This window comes from Erythrolamprus reginae, chromosome 1, assembly GCF_031021105.1.
Source record: "Erythrolamprus reginae isolate rEryReg1 chromosome 1, rEryReg1.hap1, whole genome shotgun sequence".
Lineage (NCBI taxonomy): Eukaryota > Metazoa > Chordata > Lepidosauria > Squamata > Dipsadidae > Erythrolamprus > Erythrolamprus reginae.
The window spans coordinates 183,902,602-183,926,304 of NC_091950.1; the positions used below are offsets into that span (position 1 = coordinate 183,902,602).

At 40.6% G+C, this 23,703-nt stretch overlaps 1 protein-coding gene across 1 annotated transcript in view; it reads right to left on the reverse strand.

Moving 5' to 3' along the window:
- DPP4 (dipeptidyl peptidase 4) overlaps positions 1 to 23,703 on the reverse strand; it is a 91,541-nt gene that overhangs the window by 45,203 nt on the left and 22,635 nt on the right. Inside the window, exons 6-12 of the mRNA XM_070731650.1 lie at positions 23,519 to 23,571; positions 23,368 to 23,440; positions 21,169 to 21,289; positions 9,498 to 9,658; positions 6,112 to 6,215; positions 3,633 to 3,762; positions 2,187 to 2,231 (exon numbers count right to left, since the gene is read on the reverse strand). Of these exons, the coding sequence (XP_070587751.1) occupies positions 2,187 to 2,231; positions 3,633 to 3,762; positions 6,112 to 6,215; positions 9,498 to 9,658; positions 21,169 to 21,289; positions 23,368 to 23,440; positions 23,519 to 23,571 (687 nt within the window). The remainder of the gene's footprint in view (positions 1 to 2,186; positions 2,232 to 3,632; positions 3,763 to 6,111; positions 6,216 to 9,497; positions 9,659 to 21,168; positions 21,290 to 23,367; positions 23,441 to 23,518; positions 23,572 to 23,703) is intronic.

A 23,703-nucleotide genomic window follows, 5' to 3' on the forward strand; every position in this document is an offset into this window, starting at 1 on the left:
CTAACTTCCATTATTTTGCAGGGTAGGTCTATATTTGATGCTTTTTAAAAAATGATAAAGTGATAAAGGAGGGAGGAAACATTATTCTTACATATAGATTTAGTGATGTTATTGTACAACACCTTGTTCCTATAAACTTGTTACCCTTTTAGAGCCAGAACCTGGCAATCTACTGATCATACAATCGACTTACAAATATTCATTTTACAACCTTGATTTACAACCATTCATTTAGTGACCATCCAAAGTTACAACAGCACTGAAATAAATGACATATGATTGGCTTTCACACTTTGTTGCAGCATCCCATGGTCACATGGTCAAAATTCAGGTGCTTGGCAACTGACATCTATTTATGATGGTTGCACTGTCCTGATGACATTGAATCACCATCTGTAATTTTCCCAGCTGGTTTCCGACAAGCAAAGTCAATGGGAAAGATCACAATTGGACTCAAAATTTCTGTTGCTAAACAGTTGTTAAGTACGTTTTATCCCATTTTGTGACTTTTCTTGCCACAGTTAAGTTAATCACTGCATTGTTAAGTTAGTAACATGGTTGTCTGGATTCCCCATTGACTTGGCTTGTCAGAAAGATGATCACATGACAGCTGCCCAGTGTCTGAATTCCGATCACATGATGACGGGAATGTTGCAATTGTTAGAAGTGTGGGAAATTTTCAATAGTCACCTTTTTTCAGAGCTGTTGTAACTTCAGACAGTCACTAATCAAACGTTTGTAAGTCAAGGACTATCTGTATGTCCCCAAAATGTGAACTACTACTAGTTGTAGGCATCAGGTTTCACTTAATATAGTGAAGCAATTTACTATTTTTTAAGTAGCAAAGATAATATTAAAAAGATAATCATAAAGATGAAATCAGAAATATCAATATTTGCTATGCTGAATCCCATCAGGGAAGGACAAATTGCCAATGTCAGAATGAATGTCCACAACAGCAAATCAAAATTTACATTAATTTCATTAACATGAAGTTCTAGCAATAGTTCCATTATTTCAAAGATAAATGGATATGGTGATATTCCACAAAAAATTACATTTCTGTGGAATGCCGCATTTCATTTTTTCATGTCCTCTTGTAACAACAAATTAAAACTACCTATAACATGGCAACTTCTTGAACAATGTTTGGTTCATTGACTACTGCTTGAAGAGAATGAGAAAAGACTGCATTGACATTATATATCACACGTCCTTTTTAAAAATTAGGGATTGCAAGACAGAAATGTGAGAGAGATCTGGGTTCAATACCGCAAAGTATAACAAAGACTGTAACAAAGACTTTGTTACAGGGTTAATTAAAAAGTTGAGAAGGCAGTGTATTTCACACATCAGTGGGCGGGGGTATAATTGCAATTCTAAATGGCCTTGAAAAAAATCCTCAACATTTCACTTGAAGAAAAAAAAGCAGTTATTAAGAGCTAACTTTTTGTCTATTTATTAGAATAGATTAGAATAGAATTTTATTGGCCAAGTGTGATTGGACACACAAGGAATTTGTCTTGGGGCATATGCTCTCAGCGTACATGAAAGAAAAAGATACATTTGTCAAGAATCATGTGGTACAACACTTAATGATTGTCACAGGGGTCAAATAAGCAATGAAGAAACAATCAATATTAATAAAAATCTTAGGATGCAAGCAACAAGTTACAGTCATACAGTCCTAAGTGGGATGATAGGAATGATGAGAAAAACTAGTAGAAATGGAAGTGCAGATTTAGTAAAAAGTCTGGCAGTGTGGAGGGAATTATTTGTTTAGTAGAGTGATGGTATTCAGGGGGGAAAAATGTTCTTGTGTCTATATTAAACTATACATTACAAAATAGTAACATAGAGTAATGTCCAGGCAGCTTGTTGGCCAAGTGCTTTTAAGAAGCAACATGGAAATAGGTCTAATTCTCCTCAACCAATTGTTTTCCTGCCCTGAAACCCCCATAACAAATATTTCTAATACTGTTCCACTGTTTGATTATCTGACTAATATGGGGCTGATATCTGGCAAGGAAGGAAAAAGGAAAAATGTTTCCGGAAACAGCTGACAGGTATAATGAAATGCTTCATTTCCTCACTGTAAGATATCTGTTCAGCTATGCTCTCTCTGCAGGAAAGGATGCTTGGCTGCCATGCAACATATAAGTCGATTCTTAAAGCACTGTACTTACTCTCCCAACCCAGCCAGTTTTACTTTTTTCAGGATGCTCCCTTTCCTGGAGAAAAAGAGAAAGACTTTTAGTAACCTCTGTCAGTTAATCAAGCTCTTCTCTCTTTCAAGATTAATGTCAATATTTACAGAATTTTCTGCAAATAGATGGCCTTTTTATTGATTGATTGATTCAATACCCCACTCCCAAGACTTAGGAAATTACAATACCCAAATAAAAACATCTATATAAGTACATAAAACCTTCCCAAATAAATACCAGCAACCCAATCACCTTAAAATCTTAAATACAGCATTATAAAAGACAACCACCACCCAATGCCTACTTTAAACAGACCCGTTAGTTTTGCATGCATGACCCATTAGGTATATGAAGGAGGCAGTCCCTTAAGTAGACAGGAAACAAGCTATGGTTTTTAAATAGGAATAGAACTTAGATGATATATACCACTTCATAGTACTTTACAGCCCTCTCTAAGCAGTTTCCAATGTCAGCATATTGCCCCCAACAAACAAGTCCTCATTTTACCCATCTGGGAAGGAAGAAAGGCTGAGTCAACGTTGAGCCTGATGAGATTGAAACTGCCAAATTGCAAGCAATCAGCAGAACTAGCCTGTAGTACTGCACTCTAACCACTGTGCCACCATGGATGCAGAAACCAGCATTCTGAATTCAACTCAGAAACCTATTCATATCCAACGAATCAGCTAGAGAATGAGGATTATAGCTGGTTCTTACTGCTTAAATCTTGGCTATCTATCTATCTATCTATCTATCTATCTATCTATCTATCTATCTATCTATCTATTTGCTTACAAATGAAGGGCATGTTACAGAGTCTAGGGGATGAGGGTGAAACAAACAAACAAACAAATAAATAAATAATTGCTGATTACTGTGGAAATCTGCCTCTATAAGCGAATATTTATAGTCCGGGGTTGAACCATGGGGTTCTTGATTATTTTTGAGCTTGGTTGTTTTCTTGCAGGTATTTCATTAGTAAGCATCATCATCAGGTAGTAACAGTGATGAAGTTAACTAGTTGGGTAATGAAACATCTTCAGGAAAACAATGAAGCTCAGAGGACTCCACAAATCTGCCATTTCCTGTTCCTAAGTCACATGCTTGCTTCTCCACCAACTGCATTATTTATCCAATCTACTATGCACTCCTCATTAACAAAAAGGATGTAATTGTCTGCTTGCACAGGATTATCTTTACCCTTCAACCTCTATAACCTCTAAGAGCCGTGGTGGTGCAGTGGATAGAGTGCAGTACGGCAGACTACTTCTGCTGATCACCAGCTGCCAGCAGTTTGGGTCTCACTGGACCCAGATTGTTGGGGGAAATAGGATGACTCTGTAACCCACTTAGAGAGAGCTGTAAAGCACTGTGGACAGGTATATAAGTCTATGTGCTATTGCTACAATCCATTTTCATTCGTACCTTTGGGCACTGCCATACACCACTAGAGTAGTCACAGATAGTGAGCATAGAAAAGTTTTGAATCCTTTTAAGCCACTGCAGACAAATTCTTTCATCGGTCACCCATGTGACAACACTCAAGTAGTGATCCCTGGAGATTAAAAGAGAGAGAGAGAGAGACTGCTCAGCATTTTTCTACATAGGTTCACTTGAATTATATACATAAATGCTTATCATTTAAATTCAACGTATTGTTACAATAGGTACCATACAGGTAGTCCTAGGTTTACAACAGTTTGTATTTTCTTTTGTACTGAGAACATACGCACCAAGACAAATTCCTTGTCTGTTCAATAACAATTGGCCAATAAAGAATTCTATTCTATTCTGTTCTGTTCTGTTCTGCTCTACTCTATAGCATTCAAAGTTATAGTGCCACTGAAAAATGGCACTGGCTTATGATTGTTTTTCCACACTTATAACCGCTGCAGCACCCCCATAGTCACGTAATCAAAATTCAGACCCTTGGAAACTGTTTCATATTTATGATGGCTGCATTGTCCTGGGGTCACAAGATAATCTTTTGCGACCTTCTGAGAAGCAAGGTCAAAGGGGAAACCAGATTCATTTAACAACCACAGTAACGATAATTAACTTAACCATTGCAATGATTCATTGAACAACTGTAGCCAGAAAATTAGGAAAATTGGAAAATGGAGCGAAACTCACTTAACGAATATCTCATTGAGCAACATAAATTTTGGGGCCAATTGTGACCGTAACTTGAAGACTACCTATATATGTATAATTTAAATTGTAGTTCTATAGAAGTGATGGCAAACCTTTTTTCCCTCAGGTGCCAAAAGCATGTGCACACACACTGTCATTTATTTATTTATTAAATTTGTATGCCACCCCTCTCCATAGACTCGGAGCGGCTCACAACAGTAATAGAAAAAACAATGTACAATACAAACCTAATAATTAAAACTAAAAAGCCATAATTTAAAAAACATGCACACAACATACCATACATAAACAATATAGGCCTGGGGAAGTTATCTCAGTTCCCCCATGCCTGACAGCAGAGGTGGGTTTTAAGGAGTTTACGAAAGGCTAGGAGGGTGGGGGCAGTTCTAATCTCAGGGGGTTCCAGAGGGTCAGGGTCACCACAGAGAAGGCTCTTCCCCTGGGACCCGCCAAACAACATTGTTTAGTCAACAGGACCCGGAGAAGGCCAACTCTGTGGGACCTAATCATCATGCCTACTTGAGTGCCCACATCCATAATTCAATGCCTGGGGAGGGCAAAAATTACCTCCCCTGCCCCCTGGAGGCCCTCTGTAGCCCAGAAACAGACCGTTTTCCAACTTCTGGTGGGCCCGTTTTTTACCCTGCCCTCCCAGAGCCTCCGTGTGAGTCAAAAATCAGCTTGCTGGTGCGCACACGTGTGCTGGAGCTGAACTCGGGCAACGGCTCGCATGCCGGCAGATACGGCTCGCCATCACTATTCTATAGAATAAGAAACTACAGATTTTGGAAACAGATTCTATTACTAGAAATGGAGGGAGCACAGGGTAGAACAAGATGAGATAGAGTTAAAGAATATAAACTAAAAACTGATACCATGAGCCACAGAATATAAAAGTTGGAAGTGTGGCTTGGAAAGTTGAGATCTATCTACAAATAATTATTTGACTTCTTCCAACCTAGCTAGTAGATAAGAAGGGTACCTCCTCTCTTCTTGTCCATGTGTCCAAGTGTGGATGGGTGTGTATGTATATGTGTAAGAGAGAGAGTGTTTGTATTAGCTTTTATACATTTGTTTCTGTTTGAAGCATATGATGTGGCTCATGCTGACTTTTGTGGGTTTCTGACATTGCATATACAGTAGTACCTCTAGATACGAGCTGCTCTACATGCGAGTATTTCAAGATACAAGCCACGAGGGGAGAGACATTTCTGTTCTATTCCTGAGCTCAAATTTGGGATATGAGCCGAGCGTCCACTAGGTGGCGCAAGAATCCTTGCTTTTGGTTATCTCGGAGGGGGAAAACAACTTGTTCCAGATACGAGTTGCCTCGAGATACAAGCTCCCTTATGGAACGAATTATGCTCTTATCTAGGGGTACTACTGTAATATCCTTTATATTGTACAATTCAATTTGTATATATCTCTTCACATGCAAGTTATGTCATATTAAAAAAAAATACACTGTTTTAATTTGGACAATTATGTGTACATTCTATTATTTGCCACCCAGAATCTTCTTGGAGTTAGGCAGTTTTAATAAATATGATTTTTTTTTAAAAAAAAAAGAATGAATGATCCAGCTGAGCACACGTTGGAAAAAAATGTCAAGTTTTAATAAACACTTTCCACAAGATTTTTAATGCAATAAATGAATGTTGTTAAAAACTTATATTACTCAATAATTATGAAATAATTACAATATTAATCTACAACATTCAGCAGAACAAAGCATATTACTTGGACTTACCCTGATATTATACTAGATGGTGCATCAATTTCTGAGATATTTTTTTGCGGAAGGGTTTGAACATCCACAACAAATAATTTTATTGTTGGATTTATAGCACCTGCCTAGATAAAATTAAAACATCTTAAAACAGGTCATGCCCAAATGGCAATGTTAATTAGAAAATTACAAAGAAGGTAGCTTGTAAAGCTCAACATGAAATGTAAGAACATTATATATATGTTTTTTAAAAAAATATTTGTGATTTATATAGGCTCATAGCTAAAAATTTGAAAGCCAGAACAAAATGCTTATAGAAATTTCTAAATTAGTAAAAGCATTCAATTCAGGAAACATTATGACCACCTATATTTTGTGAACAATTATTTTCTTAGAGATCTACATAACATTAACTCTTGAGCACACAACTTCGCAAAAAGTTAAATTATAGAAAATGATTTGCTATTTTTCAGATTAAGACTAAAAACACTAAACATACCTCTCAAAATAAATTAGAATTTCATACATTAGTCCTGACCCATTATTAATTTATAATGTTTAATCTCTGGGGGGGAGGGAAACAAACAATGAGCATATCTTTCAACTACTTATTTATTTATTTAATCTAATTTATATTGCTACCCATCTCACAAATATCTAAAACTATTAATATTCAATTATTAAAAAGCATTTTTAAAAAGCAAAGTGAACAGAGCTAAAACAAAGAATATACAATGGATGTTAAGGGGGCCACCTCACTTGGTCACCCGTCTGTGAGTGGGGTGATCCCAAGGCATGCTGGCATAACAAGACTTGTGGGACCTTTGGAAGCTCATAAGGTCTTCAGTGGGGAGTGTTTCCTGAATGCAAGCAGTGCTTCCTGAATGCAAATACCACAAGAAGGAAAAACCACCACCCTCCCGTGTGAGAGAGCATGCAAAAGAACCAGTGATGGATCTGTTCTATATCCAGGCAATGTAACCTAACTGAAAAGGATCCAGATAATCTTCTTCATCCAAGGTCCTTTGAAGATTCTTTGAAGATGCTGCACAACCAGCTTTTTAATCAACCTCCTCAAAAAGGGAATACTGAGCAAAAATTGCCCAGTATTAAGAGGTCCAATGATGGGTTCTTGGTGAACAAAGCTTCCTTAAGAGGTAAAGGCATAAAGACCCTCATTCAAAGAAGAATTCACCACCACTAGGATTCACTCACTTGGATCTAAAGAAAAGGTGGTTTAGTTCATGGCTCTGTCTACTTCCTCAGAGCCAACAGGTTCAAACCATTCCCAGATAACTGGGCAAGATTTTACTGCAGACATCTCTTCTGGGTCTACAACAAGGCCAGGGTCAAACTGCAAGTGAATCTCAAATCCTTCATATATCTCTGCCAACGTTTCTTGGCATCACCTAACATAGGAGGTAAATGGAGGGTGAAACAGGGCTGCAGATGCAATAAGGATGGGAATATATGTTTGCTCGGCCATCTTACTGCCACGAGATAGGTCTTAATACTGACTCTAGTCACTCAATCAAGTTCCTTCTTTGTTGAATTTAGTGGTACTTTAGATCAGGGTCCCCAATCTGCAGTCTATGGACTGGCACCGGTCCACGGCATTCCAACAACCAGCCCATGCGAACAACTGAAGCTCCATCTGTCTGATGCAGGCAATACACAAAACCATGTTCCCTCCAGTCTGAGGAAAAGCCTTTATCCACAGAAATGGTCCCTGGTGGCCAAAAGATTGGAGGCTAGTGCTCTAGATGCTTCTTCTCCCATTTCATCTCCCCCAACTTCTCTGTAAAATACAGGGAATGCAGTCTAAACCAAATTCTTAGCTGCCCCCTTACTCCAAGCAGCAATGAAGATTCCAGATGGATCATCCGTCAGACAAGGAGGGACAATCTGAGGCTCTTTCTGAAACTTCTCCAGCTCCATCAATTGTTGGGGGTGGACCAATCTAATGAGTCCAGATTCCTTGAGTTGATAGTGGCACCAGAGAGTCTCATAATTATTAGGTCATGACCTGACGATGACAAGGGAAACCCCAACAGCTCTGTCTGTATTTTCTATTGAAAAGTACATTGTGTCGCCAAATCTCATTGAAGTACTGATCAAGGGATTGCTTAACCATCTTCCTCCTACGTTACAATTCAAACAAAATTCTTCTCAGAAATACTCTTGACCTTTGATCAACAACTGATTCCTCCTGAAACAAACCATAGCTTTAATCTTGATGATGGAAGTAATTTTATCAGGCCCAAGTTGAATCAATTGCAAATATGCATAAAAACTAATTTAATTTTGCCCTCTAACAATTGTTCTGCCTTTCTGACTTCCAGAAATAACTTTAGAATATGACAAATATTTTCAGTTACATGAGTCTGAGAAAGAAACAGAGCAACTTATGTCCAAATTCATGTCCCATTAGAGATTTAAAAAAGATTCTGCTGAAACTAAATATGGGTGACCTACTTCAGAAGTTCTATGCCAAGATGAATGACAGCAGGAAGAAAGTCTACTCATATTCATTCTACTCCAGAAAAGAAGTTGCATTTACTTTTTTAAATGCATGACAAGCTGGGACATTTTTCCTCACTTTGCTGAACCACTGAAAATACTACCACACTTAAAGCAATACCAGACTCCCTACAATACATTGAGGTTTCCCCATCATTTCCTTGACTGGCCATGGGATATTACAGCCACATGATCAATCTATGAACCATCAGAGAAAACAGCCTCTGTAAAGACCCTACAATAGGGGTGTAAAACTGGCGGCTCATGGCTTAGATGCGTCATGCGCAGGCCACACCCACCCTGCTCCACAAATGGGGAAAACATAGAGAAATGTCATGTGACCATGACGGCAATGTGATGCAGCGAGCCTGACACCTGTGCCCTAGAACTATTGAGAGCCTACCAGTTTCTAAAGTTTGACAAGCTGAAACCAAGTATAGTTCCATTGCATACATTAAAAATACTCCAGAATAATTCACATTTGCTCTGACAAATATATCAGCCTGGAAATCTGTCTGCCAAAGGAGAAATGGCTGTAACCTAGCCAACCCCTCCCTGTTCATGACAGAGCTAATAGTCCTTAGTCCCTTATTTGCTAGGCAACTCATTGAGATGAAGTGTTCCTTTTTCCATTGATCATCCAAGTGCTCTTCAACAAATCATTTTAGAAACTAAAATATTCCATAGCCTTCAATTGCTTTCATTTCCTGTTTCCCTAGAGATAATAGAATACTTCAGAGCTGCCAGATGCTATTGACTTAAGTCACAGTAATCACAGCAAGCTGTTGAGGAGAGACAGACAATATTTTTGTTAGCAGCAAATGATTAAATGTGACTATTCTCTTAATCAAACCATTCAACAACTATGTTTAATAAATAACACAGACCTTAGGATATGGGATTTTAATGGTCTTTGGATATTGTAGTGTATCTTCTGAATAAAATGAATACTCAATAACAGGAACTTCTGTGTCATTAATCTCTGCAAACGCCAAAAACCTGCCATTTGGAGACCACCACAGAGCAGAATGGGTGCCAAACATTTCCTCTGAAAAAGATGCAAATGTGTTATTTTGAAGCAATAGTTGCTAAGTTGGCTTTTTCCTCTGAAACATTGTTCATAATAACTTGCATTTCAGATGGAACTTTGGTTACTAAAATTCAGATTACTTGCAATGTTTTGCAACCAAAACAGTAAGTCAACTCTCAGAAATGCCTTTTTATAGAAACACGGTGCTATGGAAATGTTATAAAAATTTGGCTTTAATAATGATGCAGATTATAGTATTTTGATTTATCTTAGCTTTCAACATTATGGATAATTGTTTCTTGTTTATACTATAACATTTTCAATAATTAAGTGCAAAGAAACATAACTTTCCAATTATGTACCCAAACTTAGTATTCCTCTGGAAGAAAGTATATAAGTACAAATTAAATATGCACTTAATATTTTGTCTAAAAAGATACCTTAATATGTGTAATTTATTTATTTATTTATTAGATTTGTATGCCGCCCCTCTCCAAAGACTCGGAGCGGCTCACAAATTACTATGGGCTGTCTTGGAGGTGATAATAAAAATATAAATGTTGAATTCCTAATTTCTTTTTTCATTTTCAATCATTGATTACTAAAAATTATATTAATACAAATTAGAGTGAGCAACACCTGAATGCAAAAAGCTTATTTAATGAACCAAAGGGAATGATAATTCATTAAGAAATATAATAAAATATATGGATTCTAATAACTTAGAGGATTTTCAATGCACTGGATTTGCAGATAGACAGACAGACAGAAACTTAATTTTAGTCCTTGACCAATAAAAGTATATTCAAGAAAATGAAAACACAAAACTATCTTCTAAAAAAAAATACTGGCAACTATTTGTGGGCAAAATGTACACATAATTAATAAAATTCTGCAAGATACATTTAGAAATAAATGTATCTTGATTGTTTAATAGATGTTGCAAATAAAGATGATCAGACTACCCTGGAAAATTAAATTAAAAAGAGGTAATCATATGGCAGCAATACAGAATATGAACACTGATTTCTATGGTACTCATATTACAAGGGCAGTATTGGGTTTCATATGGAGTTTACTTATATTTCCCTTCCAGCCAGCGATGGTGCTTTCTGAGCTTGGTTGTTTCCTCCCAGAAGTTTAATTATACCCAACTAGTACATGTTGCATTAACTGAACATTTGCAAGAAAAGAATCAAGCTCAGAGACCACGGAAGACTCCACTGTTCAACCCTGAGCTACAAATACTAATCTTGTATTTTCATAAATTTTAATGAGGAGCAGGAGTAGACTTTTATTAATTGTAGCATTTTTTAAAATGTATGCTGAAGTTTAGTTTTAGATACTGTAACTGCCCTGAAATCAATAAAAGTTGCATTGTCCTGAGTTGTAGGCATACTTTCCTACTAAGCAGTGCAGCATTCCTATTGCAATGCGCTCTACATGGAGCTACCCTTGAACAGCGTTCAGAGACTTCAGCTGGTGCAAAATGCAGTGGTTTAGATTTAATTGGATTTGTATGCCGCCCCTTTCCGAGGATTCCGAGGCACGCCGTATTTGCAATTATGGATGTACGAAGGTATGCCAGTATCACACCAACCTTGCTGAGCTGCATTGGTTACCAGTTAGTCTCCAGACACAATTCAAGGTGTTGGTTATCACCTTTAAATCCCTAAATGGCTCAGGGCCACTCTATTTATGGGACTGCCTCCTGCCTCATACTGCGCTATGGCCAGTAAGGGCTCACAGGGTTGGCCTTCTTTGGGTCCTGTCCGCCGAACAATGTCGGTTGGTAGGGCCTCTGGGAAGAGCCTTCTCTGTGGTGGCTCTGACCCTTCGGAATCAACAGCCTCCAGAGAGCCACCCTACCTGTCTTCCAGAAAGCTGTTAAGACCTGGCTTTTCTGGCAGGCCTGCAATTAAGAATGATTGTGTGTATGTGTGGTTTTTAGGTTTTTACATATTTTTATAATATTTCTGTTTTATCATTGTTTTATTTTTTATTGCTTTTAGTAATTACTTTTAGCCATGAGTCCTATTGGAGTGGGCAGCATACCAATATAAAGGAAGGAAGGAAGGAAGGAAGGAAGGAAGGAAGGAAGGAAGGAAGGAAGGAAGGAAGGAAGGAAGGCATGGTCTAATGTTGATCCTGCTGCTCATCCCTCAAAATATCTTCAGATTCATTCAAATCAATTTGTTTCTCTTGCCATACATTTTGCTGGTATGACTTAACAAGCTGACTGTCAATAGTTTATAGGATCATCTATTTTGGCCTTCTTATATATTGTTGTTATAACAGTCAAACTCCAATCATTTGGTATCATAGCTGAATGATCTATTGCTGTGAAGCTAGCGCTGGGTCCCACCATTCCAAAGAATTTTTTATGATTTTATACATAATAAAATATGAGCCTGGTTTAAATTGTTTTATTATATCGTATTTTCCCCAAAATAAGACTGGGTCTTATATTAATTTTTGCTCCAAAAGACGCGTTAGGGCTTGTTTTCTGGTTAGCCCTTATTTTGGTGCAAATAAATGCATCTGTCTGGGGCTTATTTTAGGGGTAGGGCTTATATTACAAGCATCCTGAAAAATCCTGCTAGGACTTATTTTCTATTTGGGTCCTATTTTCAGGGAGAGTATTTCTGATTACTGAACAGGAAACCAGAGGTCAAAGAAGAAGAGAGGTCCATCTAAATCTAAGTCTCACGAGTAATTCTCTGCCTGGATAATAAAAGGTAACAAAATAGTGTTTTCATATGCCGTATATGGTATGGCTGGCTGGTATATGCCGTGAAAGGGTTATCAATGTTATTGGGAAAAGAGTCCTTTTGGAGTGAGCGGCATATAAGTACAAGAAATAAATGAATAAATGAATGAATGAATGAATGAATGAATGAATGAATGAATGAATAAGTAAGTCAGTCAGTAAGTAAGTAAATAAATAAATAAAAGATGGCAGTGTTTTTCATACTGACAGTTACAATCAAGCGTTGCCGGGATACCCAAATAGCACTCCTTTTTTTTGACAGAATAATTGTTCATACTTTAAAAAAAAAAGAAAATCACATATTATATTTCTTCTTTATGTGTCTCTTGGGAATTAATAAGGTAAGAATAAATAAGAAGCTCCCACTTATGATTTGCCTTGGCTTGTTGTAGCATCCTAAGTTAAATTATATTGTACAATTAAGCCAGGACCATTTGATCCATTATAGAGCAAGTGCTAATTTGACACCTGAAAAACCCTTTGAAATAATTAAAGAATGTGTGATCTGGTATAACTGTATTCCAGAATTGGAATATTTATTTATTTGTTTATTAACTTGCATTCTACCTACCTTGCCTGGAATACTATCACAGTTCTAATATAAAATAAATATAAAATGACTACTAAGAATTCCTCCATTAATTTTTGAATATTAAAAATATATTTTATGTAAGAAATCCTTTAGAGGTCAACATTTAGCAAAGGAATTTTCAACTATTCTGCAATTTGGGTAATTTTTGTGATTAAAAAAATCTGTTTTTGGTTCTGCCCCTAGAGACAGATGGTGGAAGAGTTTTGAAAACCTTTTCATTAATCTACAGCTGTTGCTATTAAAATATAACATGAAAATACTTTAATGCAACTTAGATAGAATATCTAGTGAAATCTTAATTCAGTGGGGATTAAGCAAAGATATGCACTGCCTTCCCTTCTGTTTAACTTCTATAACATTATAAAAAGCAATCTAATTATAAAAAACAACAATGGGTAAAACAATTATCTTCCTCTAGTGCAATGGTTCTCCACCTTTTTAATGCCATGATCCCTTAATACAGTTCCTCATGTTGTGGTGACCCCCCAACCATAAATCTAGCACCAATTCTCCCAACAGAACTTTAAACTGATTGGCAGGAAGGTCAGAGGGACACCCCCACTGTAAATGCTTGATTGGTCAGTTTGTAAAAATATGTTCCAAGGCGCCAGAATTGAAGCTTTAGTTCCTAACACTAAGGAAAATTTGTCTTCTCCCATGGTCTTAGGTGACCCCTGAGAAACAGTGATTTGACCCCCAAAGGGGTCCTGACCCCCAGGTAGAGAACCACTGCTCTAGTGTGTATATGATGTGCCAATTCTCTCAACCAATATAGTAGGCCCAAGAAGTCAGATTTAAGTTTCTGCTACTTTCTATGAGACAGAATACTCAGCTGGAAATCATCAGGGGGGAAAAATGCAAGATGTTGAATTTTTCCAAAAGACCTTGAGGAATAAATGGGAATGTGTAATTAATGGAATGCAATGGTTTAATTTAATGCTTTAAGTAGGACTCATGTTTCATATTCTGCTTCTTGGTCTAGACAAGTTACATATGCCATACAATTGCACTAGTGTTAACCTGAACTTCCTGTCTATTGGAGATGCCCTCAAAGAATTCAGACCCAAATTAATTTGTAATTCTCTAAATTTTGGGCCCTGCAAATTGTCCAGTTTGAATTTATAAAAGAAACGTTTAAGATGTCACATGGTTTACTTTCTTACTTATTAAATCTGCAGTGATATCCATTGAGACCAGAACTAGTTATTATATATTGTTTAAATATAGTGGCTAGAATTAACTTTTGCATTTTTTCAATAATCCATTTTAATATTCCTGTAGCTCTGACCATTTCTCATCAAATTAAGGAAAGGAAAAAAATATTACAACCAGTTGTTCATATAATCTTCAACTGGGTAACTATATGCATAACTGGGTATTCTTTTCTCTGGTCTTGACTTCATGGAAGATGGTCAGAGCTAGAGGATAAATAAAAATGGATATCAGATTCTGACCTTCAGAAATATAAAAGCAGTTCTCTTTTTAGAAACCACATGGTAAAAGGCTTCCGGTTCCGGGTGAGCAGTGAGGAGCATGGTGGGTCCGCTGCTCCTCTGAAACGACGGGGAATCATCAGAAAATGGGTCAAACCGGGCTCGAGATGGTCGGAAATGGGCCAGAGTCCACTGGCCACTTTGTCCCCCTGCTTTTTTGATCCTGAGGGTTGGGAATGTTCCCGCCTGTTGGGGGGGTCGCCGAGAGAGACCACGGCAAGGAAAGGTGGCCAGCTGAGACGCGGAGATGGCGGCAGCAGCAGCGGCGTCTGGTGTTTGGCGGAGCCTCACAGAGGATACAGCCTTCTGCGAGATGCAGCCCTGCTCGAGAGAGGAGAGGACGGAGGAACACCGAGTCACTACTGGAGGGGTGTTGAGGTGCCGAGGAAGAGCTGACAGAGAGTGCGGCACCGGAGGAACATCTGGCCGGCGCGGAGAATGGCGGCGGGACCGAACAGAGGTCGGAGGCTCGCGGCGCCGGCGGGGAGGTGATGAGGTGATGAGGTGATGTGAGGAATCGTGGGGAGCACAGGGAGTCGAGTCCTCGTTGAGATGGATCCCCAACCCGACTCCGGAGGTGAGAGGTCCGGTGTCGAGATGGTGGAAGTCAGCCGTAACACCAACAGAGGAACGAGGACATGTAGGGGCAATTCATTTAGCCCCCTCCCGTATGGCACCAGTGGGTGAGAGCTACTGGGGGCCAAGGGGAGTCAAAAAACAAAAAACTGAGCATTATTATCAACTCCCTCCCCCCCCCTCCCCCCTTCCCTTCCCCTCCTTTCCCTCTTAACTTTAATCTATGATCTATATGTATCGTCGCTGAAGGACTGTGCCCCTTGCGGGCTGTCGATGAATTGAAGAGCTATGCCCCCTTGTGGACTGATTTAAAAAGACACTTAGAAGAGAGAAATTAAGATCAAGACTTTTTAAATTAGACTAAGATCTAAGACCTCTGAAGACCAGAAGAACATTATTCCCGGATTGACTGATTACTGATGATTGAAGAATATTTTAAGATCTGATCTATTCCATTTTGTCTATTCCATCTACAAAATCAATTTATACTAATTTATAATTTTAGCTTATATAACTTTAGCCTATATTTTATATATTTATATTTTAATGTTTTAATGCTTTTAGATTGTTATTAACTACTATTTTATATTGTTATTAATTTAATTGATTTTTTAACGTAATTGGGGTCTAAGTAATGGATGACTGGGATAATCAAAATTGGGGTTATGAATGGAATGATTGGTATGATTGGATGGGTGGGGGTGGGGGGGTTATGGTATGGATGAATTCATTGATAGTAGTGTGAATGATAGGTTTGGCCCACCTGACGCTCGGGAGGCGGGAGAGGAAGGGGCACCGATCTCTGGGGGGGCAGGGGGTCGGAATATCCCTGTGTTGCTGGGGAGAGGCAGATATGGCGGGGGCCACAGAGTTAGCCGTTCCAGGGGAACGAGGGATCGTTGCTTAATAACGGTCCCTTGTTCTGGCTCTGTGAGCCCAATCTTAGGTGCTGGTGGTGAGTGTAACTCTGGCCCTGGGCTCAGGTTGCTGCTGCTGAATGCCAGGTCGGTGGTAAATAAAGCTCTCCTCATCCGGGATTTGATCCTGGATGAGGAGGCCGACCTGGCATGCATTACTGAAACCTGGCTGGGCCCAGAGGGAGGTGTTCCTCTCTCGGAAATTTGCCCAGCCGGGTTTCAGATATGGCATCAACCTCGACCCCAGGGAAGGGGGGGAGGAGTGGCCATTGTAGCCAGGGAGAGCCTTTGCCTGCGTAGACTCATTGCTCCGGAAATTGCGGGTTGCAAATCTCTCTTGATGAAGTTGGACTTAGGGGTTCAGGTGGGCTTATTTCTCACGTACCTGCCTCCCAGCTGCGTGTCAAAAGCCCTGCCTGTGCTACTCGAGGAGGTAGCCGGGTTGGCGGTGGAGTTCCCCGGACTCATTGTCTTGGGGGGCTTCAACCTGCCGTCACTCGGCGAAACCTCTGGGTTGGCACAGGAGTTCATGGCCACCATGACAGCCGTGGACCTGACTCAAGTAGTACAGGGTCCGACTCACGAGGGAGGGCACGCACCTGACATGGTATTCCTTTCCGAGCAACTGAGTAATGGTCTGAGACTAAGGGGCTTAGAAGCATTGCCTTTGTCATGGTCAGACCATTTTCTACTACGGCTTGACTTCCTGGCTCCAATCCTCCCCCGCAGGGAGGCGGAACCAATGAAGATGTTCCGCCCCAGACGCCTGATGGACCCAGAGGGCTTTCAGACGGCGCTTGGGGTTATCCCAGAGGCACTCGTCCACAGTTCGGCGGAGTCTCTTGCGGAGGCCTGGAACACGGCTGCTGCGGAGGCTCTCGACCGGATTGCGCCTTTGCGACCTCTCCGAGGCGTTAGACCCCGTAGAGCCCCATGGTTCAACGAGGAGCTCCGGGAGTTGAAACGCCAAAAGAGACGTCTAGAGAAGCGATGGAGGAAGAGTAGGTCTGAATCCGATCGAACACTTGTAAGAGCTTTTATTAAGACTTACAAAGTGGCGCTCAAGGCGGCAAGATGCGCGTACCATGCCGCCTTGATTGCATCAGCGGAATTTATTTATTTATTTATTTATTTAATTAGATTTGTATGCCGCCCCTCTCCGCAGACTCGGGGCGGAATCCCGCCCGGCCGCTTTGTTTAGGGTGACCCGCTCTCCGCAGAATCCCGCCCGGCCGCTCTGTTTAGGGTGACCCGCTCCCTTCTTAATCAGGGGGGAGTTGGGGAGCCCTTGCAGAGTAGTGCCGAGGATTTTAACACGTTTTTCGCTGATAAAGTCGCTCGAATTCGGGCCGATCTCGACTCCAATTGTAAAACAGAGTCGACTGACAACGAGTCAGTCGAGGTGACTGGGGCACGTACTTGTCCACCTGTCTGGGAAGAGTTTGATCTGGTGACACCTGATGAAGTGGACAAGGCCATTGGAGCTGTGAGTTCCGCCACCTGTTTACTGGATCCGTGTCCCTCCTGGTTGGTTTCAGCCAGCAGGGAGGTGACACGGAGCTGGGCCCAGGAGATTACCAACGCTTCCTTGGGGAGGGGAGTTTTTCCATCACTCTATAAAGAAGCGCTTGTGCGCCCCCTCCTCAAGAAGCCCTCCCTGGACCCAGCTGTGCTTAATAACTATCGTCCAGTCTCCAACCTTCCCTTTATGGGGAAGGTTGTTGAGAAGGTGGTGGCACTCCAGCTCCAGCGGTCCTTGGAAGAAGCCGATTATCTAGGTCCCCAGCAGTCGGGTTTCAGGCCCGGTTACAGCATGGAAACCGCTTTGGTCGCGTTGATGGATGATCTCTGGCGGGCCCGGGACAGGGGTTTATCCTCTGTCCTGGTGCTCCTTGACCTCTCAGCGGCTTTCGATACCATCGACCATTGTATCCTTCTGCACCGGCTGGAGGGGCTGGGGGTGGGAGGCACTGTTCTTCAGTGGTTCTCCTCCTACCTCTCTGGCCGGTCGCAGTCGGTGTTAGTGGGGGGACAGAGGTCGACTCCTAGGTCTCTCCCTTGTGGGGTGCCTCAGGGGTTGGTCCTCTCCCCCCTGCTATTTAACATCTACATGAAACCGCTGGGCGAGATCATCCAAGGACATGGGGTGAGGTATCATCAATATGCGGATGATACCCAGCTTTACATCTCCACCCCATGCCCAGTCAATGAAGCGGAGGAAGTGATGTGCCGGTGCCTGGAGGCTGTTGGGGCCTGGATGGGTGTCAACAGACTCAAGCTCAACCCGGATAAGACGGAGTGGCTGTGGGTTTTGCCTCCCAAGGACAATTCCATCTGTCCGTCCATTACCCTGGGGGGGGGAATTATTGACCCCCTCAGAGAGGGTCCGCAACTTGGGCGTCCTCCTCGATCCACAGCTCACATTAGAACAACATCTTTCAGCTGTGGCGAGGGGGGCGTTTGCCCAGGTTCGCCTGGTGCACCAGTTGCGGCCCTATCTGGACCGGGACTCATTGCTCACAGTCACTCATGCCCTCATCACCTCGAGGTTCGACTACTGTAATGCTCTCTACATGGGGCTACCTTTGAAAAGTGTTCGGAAACTTCAGATCGTGCAAAATGCAGCTGCGAGAGCAGTCATGGGCCTACCTAGGTATGCCCATGTTTCACCATCACTCCGCAGTCTGCATTGGCTGCCGATCAATTTCCAGTCACAATTCAAAGTGTTGGTTATGACCTTTAAAGCCCTTCATGGCATCGGACCAGAATATCTCCGAGACCGCCTCCTGCCGCACGAATCCCAGCGACCGATTAGGTCCCACAGAGTTGGCCTTCTCCGGGTCCCGTCAACTAAACAATGTCGGTTGGCGGGCCCCAGGGGAAGAGCCTTCTCTGTGGCGGCACCGGCCCTCTGGAACCAACTCCCCCCGGAGATTAGAACTGCCCCTACTCTTCCTGCCTTCCATAAACTCCTTAAAACCCACCTTTGCCGTCAGGCATGGGGGAACTGAAACATCTCCCCCTGGGCACGTTTAATTTATGCATGGTATGTCTGTGTGTGTGTCTGTTAGCATATGGGGTTTTTAAATATTTAAATATTTTAAATTTGTCTGATTGCTTATGATTTGTTTCTACATGTTGTGAGCCGCCCCAAGTCTTCGGAGAGGGGCGGCATACAAATCTAAGTAATAAATAAAATAAATAAATAAATAAAATATCTACTGTTATCTATTTATTTAATACGCAATGTTAGATGGAAGAAGTGTTTCCATCTGTCTTCAGTATTTTATTTTTTGTGTTAGCGGTTGGAGATATTTGAGAGTATCCCTATTTGATCAATATGCATGATCATATAGGCTAGAAGTGGCATGTGCACTGATGATACAATCTATTTTAGTAATGAAATGTCTGCAAAAAAACCTCAACCAAATTCAGAGAGCACCAAGGACCTCACAGTTTAACCTTGAGCTACAAATATTATTTTCTATTAATAGAAGAAGAATCAATCTTCAGATACTATGATACTCATTCTATGAAATGTTTGGGCCAATATATGTGGGTTATTTTATAGAAAATTTAGAAGGAAGCATATTTCACTCTTTAAAAATGGCAACAATGTTAAACTTTATCTCTTGATTATGTATATGTGTCACAAACTATGAATAATATTGTAATAACAATAATAACACTGTATTCCTTGTGAAACATTCAGCTGTGGCGAGCGTGTAATCTTAGAGAAAGACGGCACAGCAAAAATGTATCTATATAACTACTATCAATAAGATTGGAAGCTGCTACATTAATCTTCTTTCTTTTCTTTTTCTTTTTTCACCATTTACTATTCTTATTATCTTCATTTCCTTTTATAATTTTATTTCATTAAACATTTTTAAAATAAAAATGGTATTAAAAGTTTACCTGTGTTTTACCATACATATATTTCTTTTTGTCACCTACTTTGATTGCAATACTTTGATTCTGGATTGTATTGTTTTTACTATACCAGAAAAAAAACAACCAAGATGAAGAGAGTGATTTTCTACTGCCTGGAAGCATACAAACCCATCAATCATATATGAATGATAGAGAAAAGAGGAGGAGGTAAAATATGGGACTAAGGCTTGTTTAATATTTCTGGCTAGGCCTGTGATGGTGAACCTATGGCACATGTGCTGGAAATGGCACACAGAGCCATCTCTCTAGGCAAGCTAGCTAACACTGACTAGGCCAAACTACAGTTATTACCAACATACAGCTATTATCAAGCCAAGACGTATTTCATAGGCCATTTGGAAGGGCCTTTCGCCAAATAAAGAACACATTGTGCTGGATTGCTTGAGGATCAATTACTGCAATGCTCTCTACATGGAGCTACCTTTGAAGAACATTCGGAGACTACAACTAGTCTAAAATGCAGCCATAAGAGCTGTCATAGGCTTACCAAGGTTTGCCCATGTATCTACATCACTCCGCGAGTTGCATTGGCTGCTGATTGGTCTTGTAACGTAATTCAAAGTGTTGTTTGTTACCAATAAATCCCTATATGGCTTAGGACCAGACTATCTACCAGATCATCTCCAGTCTTATGTATCCCAGTGATCAATTGTAGCCCACAGAGTCGGTCTTCTCCAGGTCCCATCAGCCAAGAAATGCTGTCTGTCTGGACCAGGGGGAAGGGCCTTCTCTGTGGTAACTCCAACCCTCTGGAACCAACTCTCCCCAGAGATTCGTACTGCTCCCACTCTTCTGGCCTTCCGAAAGGCTTTAAAAACTCACTTTTGCCAGCAAGCTTGGAGCCGTTGAGCTCTAACATCTTACCCCAGACTGGTATGAATCAGTGTAATTTCATGGTTTTTAGATCATTTTATAATTGGACTTGGAATTATTTTTGTATTTTTTTATATGTTATGAGGCGCCCTGAGTCTTCGGAGAAGGGTGATAGATAAGTCAAATGAATGAACGAATGAACAAACGAACGAACAAACAGTCTCTGGATTAAAAGAGGGTTTTGAAAACTAGAAGTGGTCATGTGACTCAAAGATGGAATTGCCCCTCCAGCCTTCATTCCAAGCACTGCATTCAAAAGAAACTTTACAGAAACCTAATATTTTATTTCTGTATGTGATGGCAAACTAAGTTGCTCCTAAGAGGTTTTTTTTCCCCATTTCAATGACATTTACCTTCATACACCCAGTCTGCCAATCCATTAAAAATTTTGTTTTCAGCTCCATTCTTAGTGATTTCAACAGCAGTGTCGTTTGGTGTAGTTTTCACATAAACATTGTTATTGTAAACATAAGCCTGCCATAAACAAACATTACAGTATTTACCATTGGAAAATATAACCTTTACTTTATATCAAACAAATTGCATTTACTTTCATTTCCTGTAAGTCTAAATTGGAGGTACTTTTTTCATACTGTAAGATTGTTCTCACCCATCTAAATATAGGAAATTGAATTTCTTTTACCCTTCTTATTTTAAGAATAAAGAAGAAATAAAAATGGTTTACAAGAAAGACCTGCATTTTGTCTAATTAATCCCGATATATGTTAGCATTGTTTTTCCTCTACATTAAAATATTAATTCTCTTTCCATTAATTTCTGGCATTTGCCCCTTAAAGTATGATGAAATAATTTCACACCATGATGTTTAGATATAAGATTCTATACTTCCAAGATCATGTCTCTTCTTCCCTCTCCTTCTATTACCCATTCAACCAATTGCTAGTGGATTTTTTTCTGTCAACTAAACCAAGTTTAGCATGCAACTACCTTATGATTATTTTTAAACCTTGAAAGTTTGTGAATTAAAGCCCAATTCAGATCAAATTCACTCTGATTATACTGGGAAATCATATTTATGCTTTCACAAAGTGCTGATTTTAAAAAAACGTGTACGTGCATGACTTTTAGAATAAGGAGCCAAGAGAGAATTAAGCTCTCCCACTCCCAAGCTGCCTCACTTTGAACTGGGCCTCTATGCATTTACTTCTAGATAAGAACCGGGTGTTTAAGAATTTTTTGCCTCTTCTTAAGAACTATTTTCTACTTAAGAAGCTAAGCCCAGAAATTTTTCCCAAGAAATTTGAGAGTGGCATGAGGGCCTAGCCAGTTTCTTGCCATTCCCTCCTTAATCCCAGCCATCTCGGGCTTTTCTGGGCTGCCAGAGGAGCCTTTCAGTGGCGCTTAAGGAGGCTTTGGCCGTCCAAAGCAAATGAAGCATTTTCCTTTCTCTGGCCAGTTGGACAGGGAATAAACCTCTGCCAACTCCCAGAGAAAAGAAACGCTCCCTTCACTCTGGGCAGCCAAGGAATCACCACAGCGAAGGAAAGGCGCCGCCTACGAAGCGAGCAAGCGAGAGGAGAGGGGAGCCCTTCAGCATGGGAAGGAAGAGGAACCAGGTAGCAGCAGCAGCAGCCATTATATGGAAGGCAGTGTAGGGGAGGCAGCCTTCCACTGGGTGTATTGGAGGCGCCTGCTCCTCCTCGCCGCCTCAGAGTCCCTTTTTTTTATTTTTAAGCCTTAAGGTTTTGGATTTTTTGGATTCACCTCACTTTACCTTCTTCTTTCTGCAGCGACTCTCCTCCTCCTCTTCCTCCCCCTCCCCCTCCTCCCACCCAAATTCCGAGCTTTTATTTCTTTCTTAATGCTTTTGCACGCATTATTTGCTTTTACATTGATTCCTATGGGAAAAATTGCTTCTACTTAAGAACGTTTCTACGTAAGAACCTGATCACGGAACAAATTAAGTAGAGGTACCACTGTATCCTAGAACATTCCTATGCCCTCTTACATTTTCCCCTCTAAGTTTTCCAGAAATTTCTGTTGCATGTATGGTACAGTTTGGATTATAGAAATGGTTAGGGGCGGGTTGCTGGAGATTTGCAGAGGTTTGGGAGAATCTCTTTCTAAGATTCTGTGCAGTTCGGAAAACCCCCAAATCCCACTTCTGACTGGCCCCACCTTGCCCACCCAGCTCCTCCTAGGAATCCCTGTGCAGCTGTTTTGAATGCAGATAAACACAGAGCATGTGGGGAGGGTGAAAAACAAGCCTACTGGAAGTTCAGGAAGACCAGAAACAGGCTTGTTTCCGGCCTCCAGAGGGCCTCTGGAGCCAGGGGAGGGTATTTTTCCCTTCCCCGAGGCTCAAGGGAAGCCTCCAGAACCCACGGAATGCAAAAAAACGGCCCCTGCCATGGTGCAGGAGGCTGACTAAGCCATGCCCACCATGGCCATGCCCACCCAGCAACTGGCCAGAGAACCCCTTATTAAAATATTTGAAGCCCACCCCTGGAAATGGTGCACAGGGATATCTGAATTGGTGTTACAAGGAATGCTTAGTTATAAGGAAGGAAAACCCTATACATTTTACTAACCAGTTTGTGTCCAACAGGTGACCATGATATATACTGGATAGCTGTAGGAAGTTGGTTCTCAGTTATTATGATACTATGAAGAAACATAAATAAAATTATCAATACAATATAAGCCATTGAAACAACACGAAAAGACAATACAGTTACTGACCTGTTATTTAGATCATAGATATAGTATGATGCCGTGTATGAGTGCCTCCATACCTGCAAAAACAATATTTGCATATAAGAAAAATATGTTTTTTCAATTGGAAAGTTTAGTGTTAGAATTTTTTAAAACTCCTGTTTGCGTGAATTTTTCCATTATTACATTTAATGATCATAAGATCATGATTT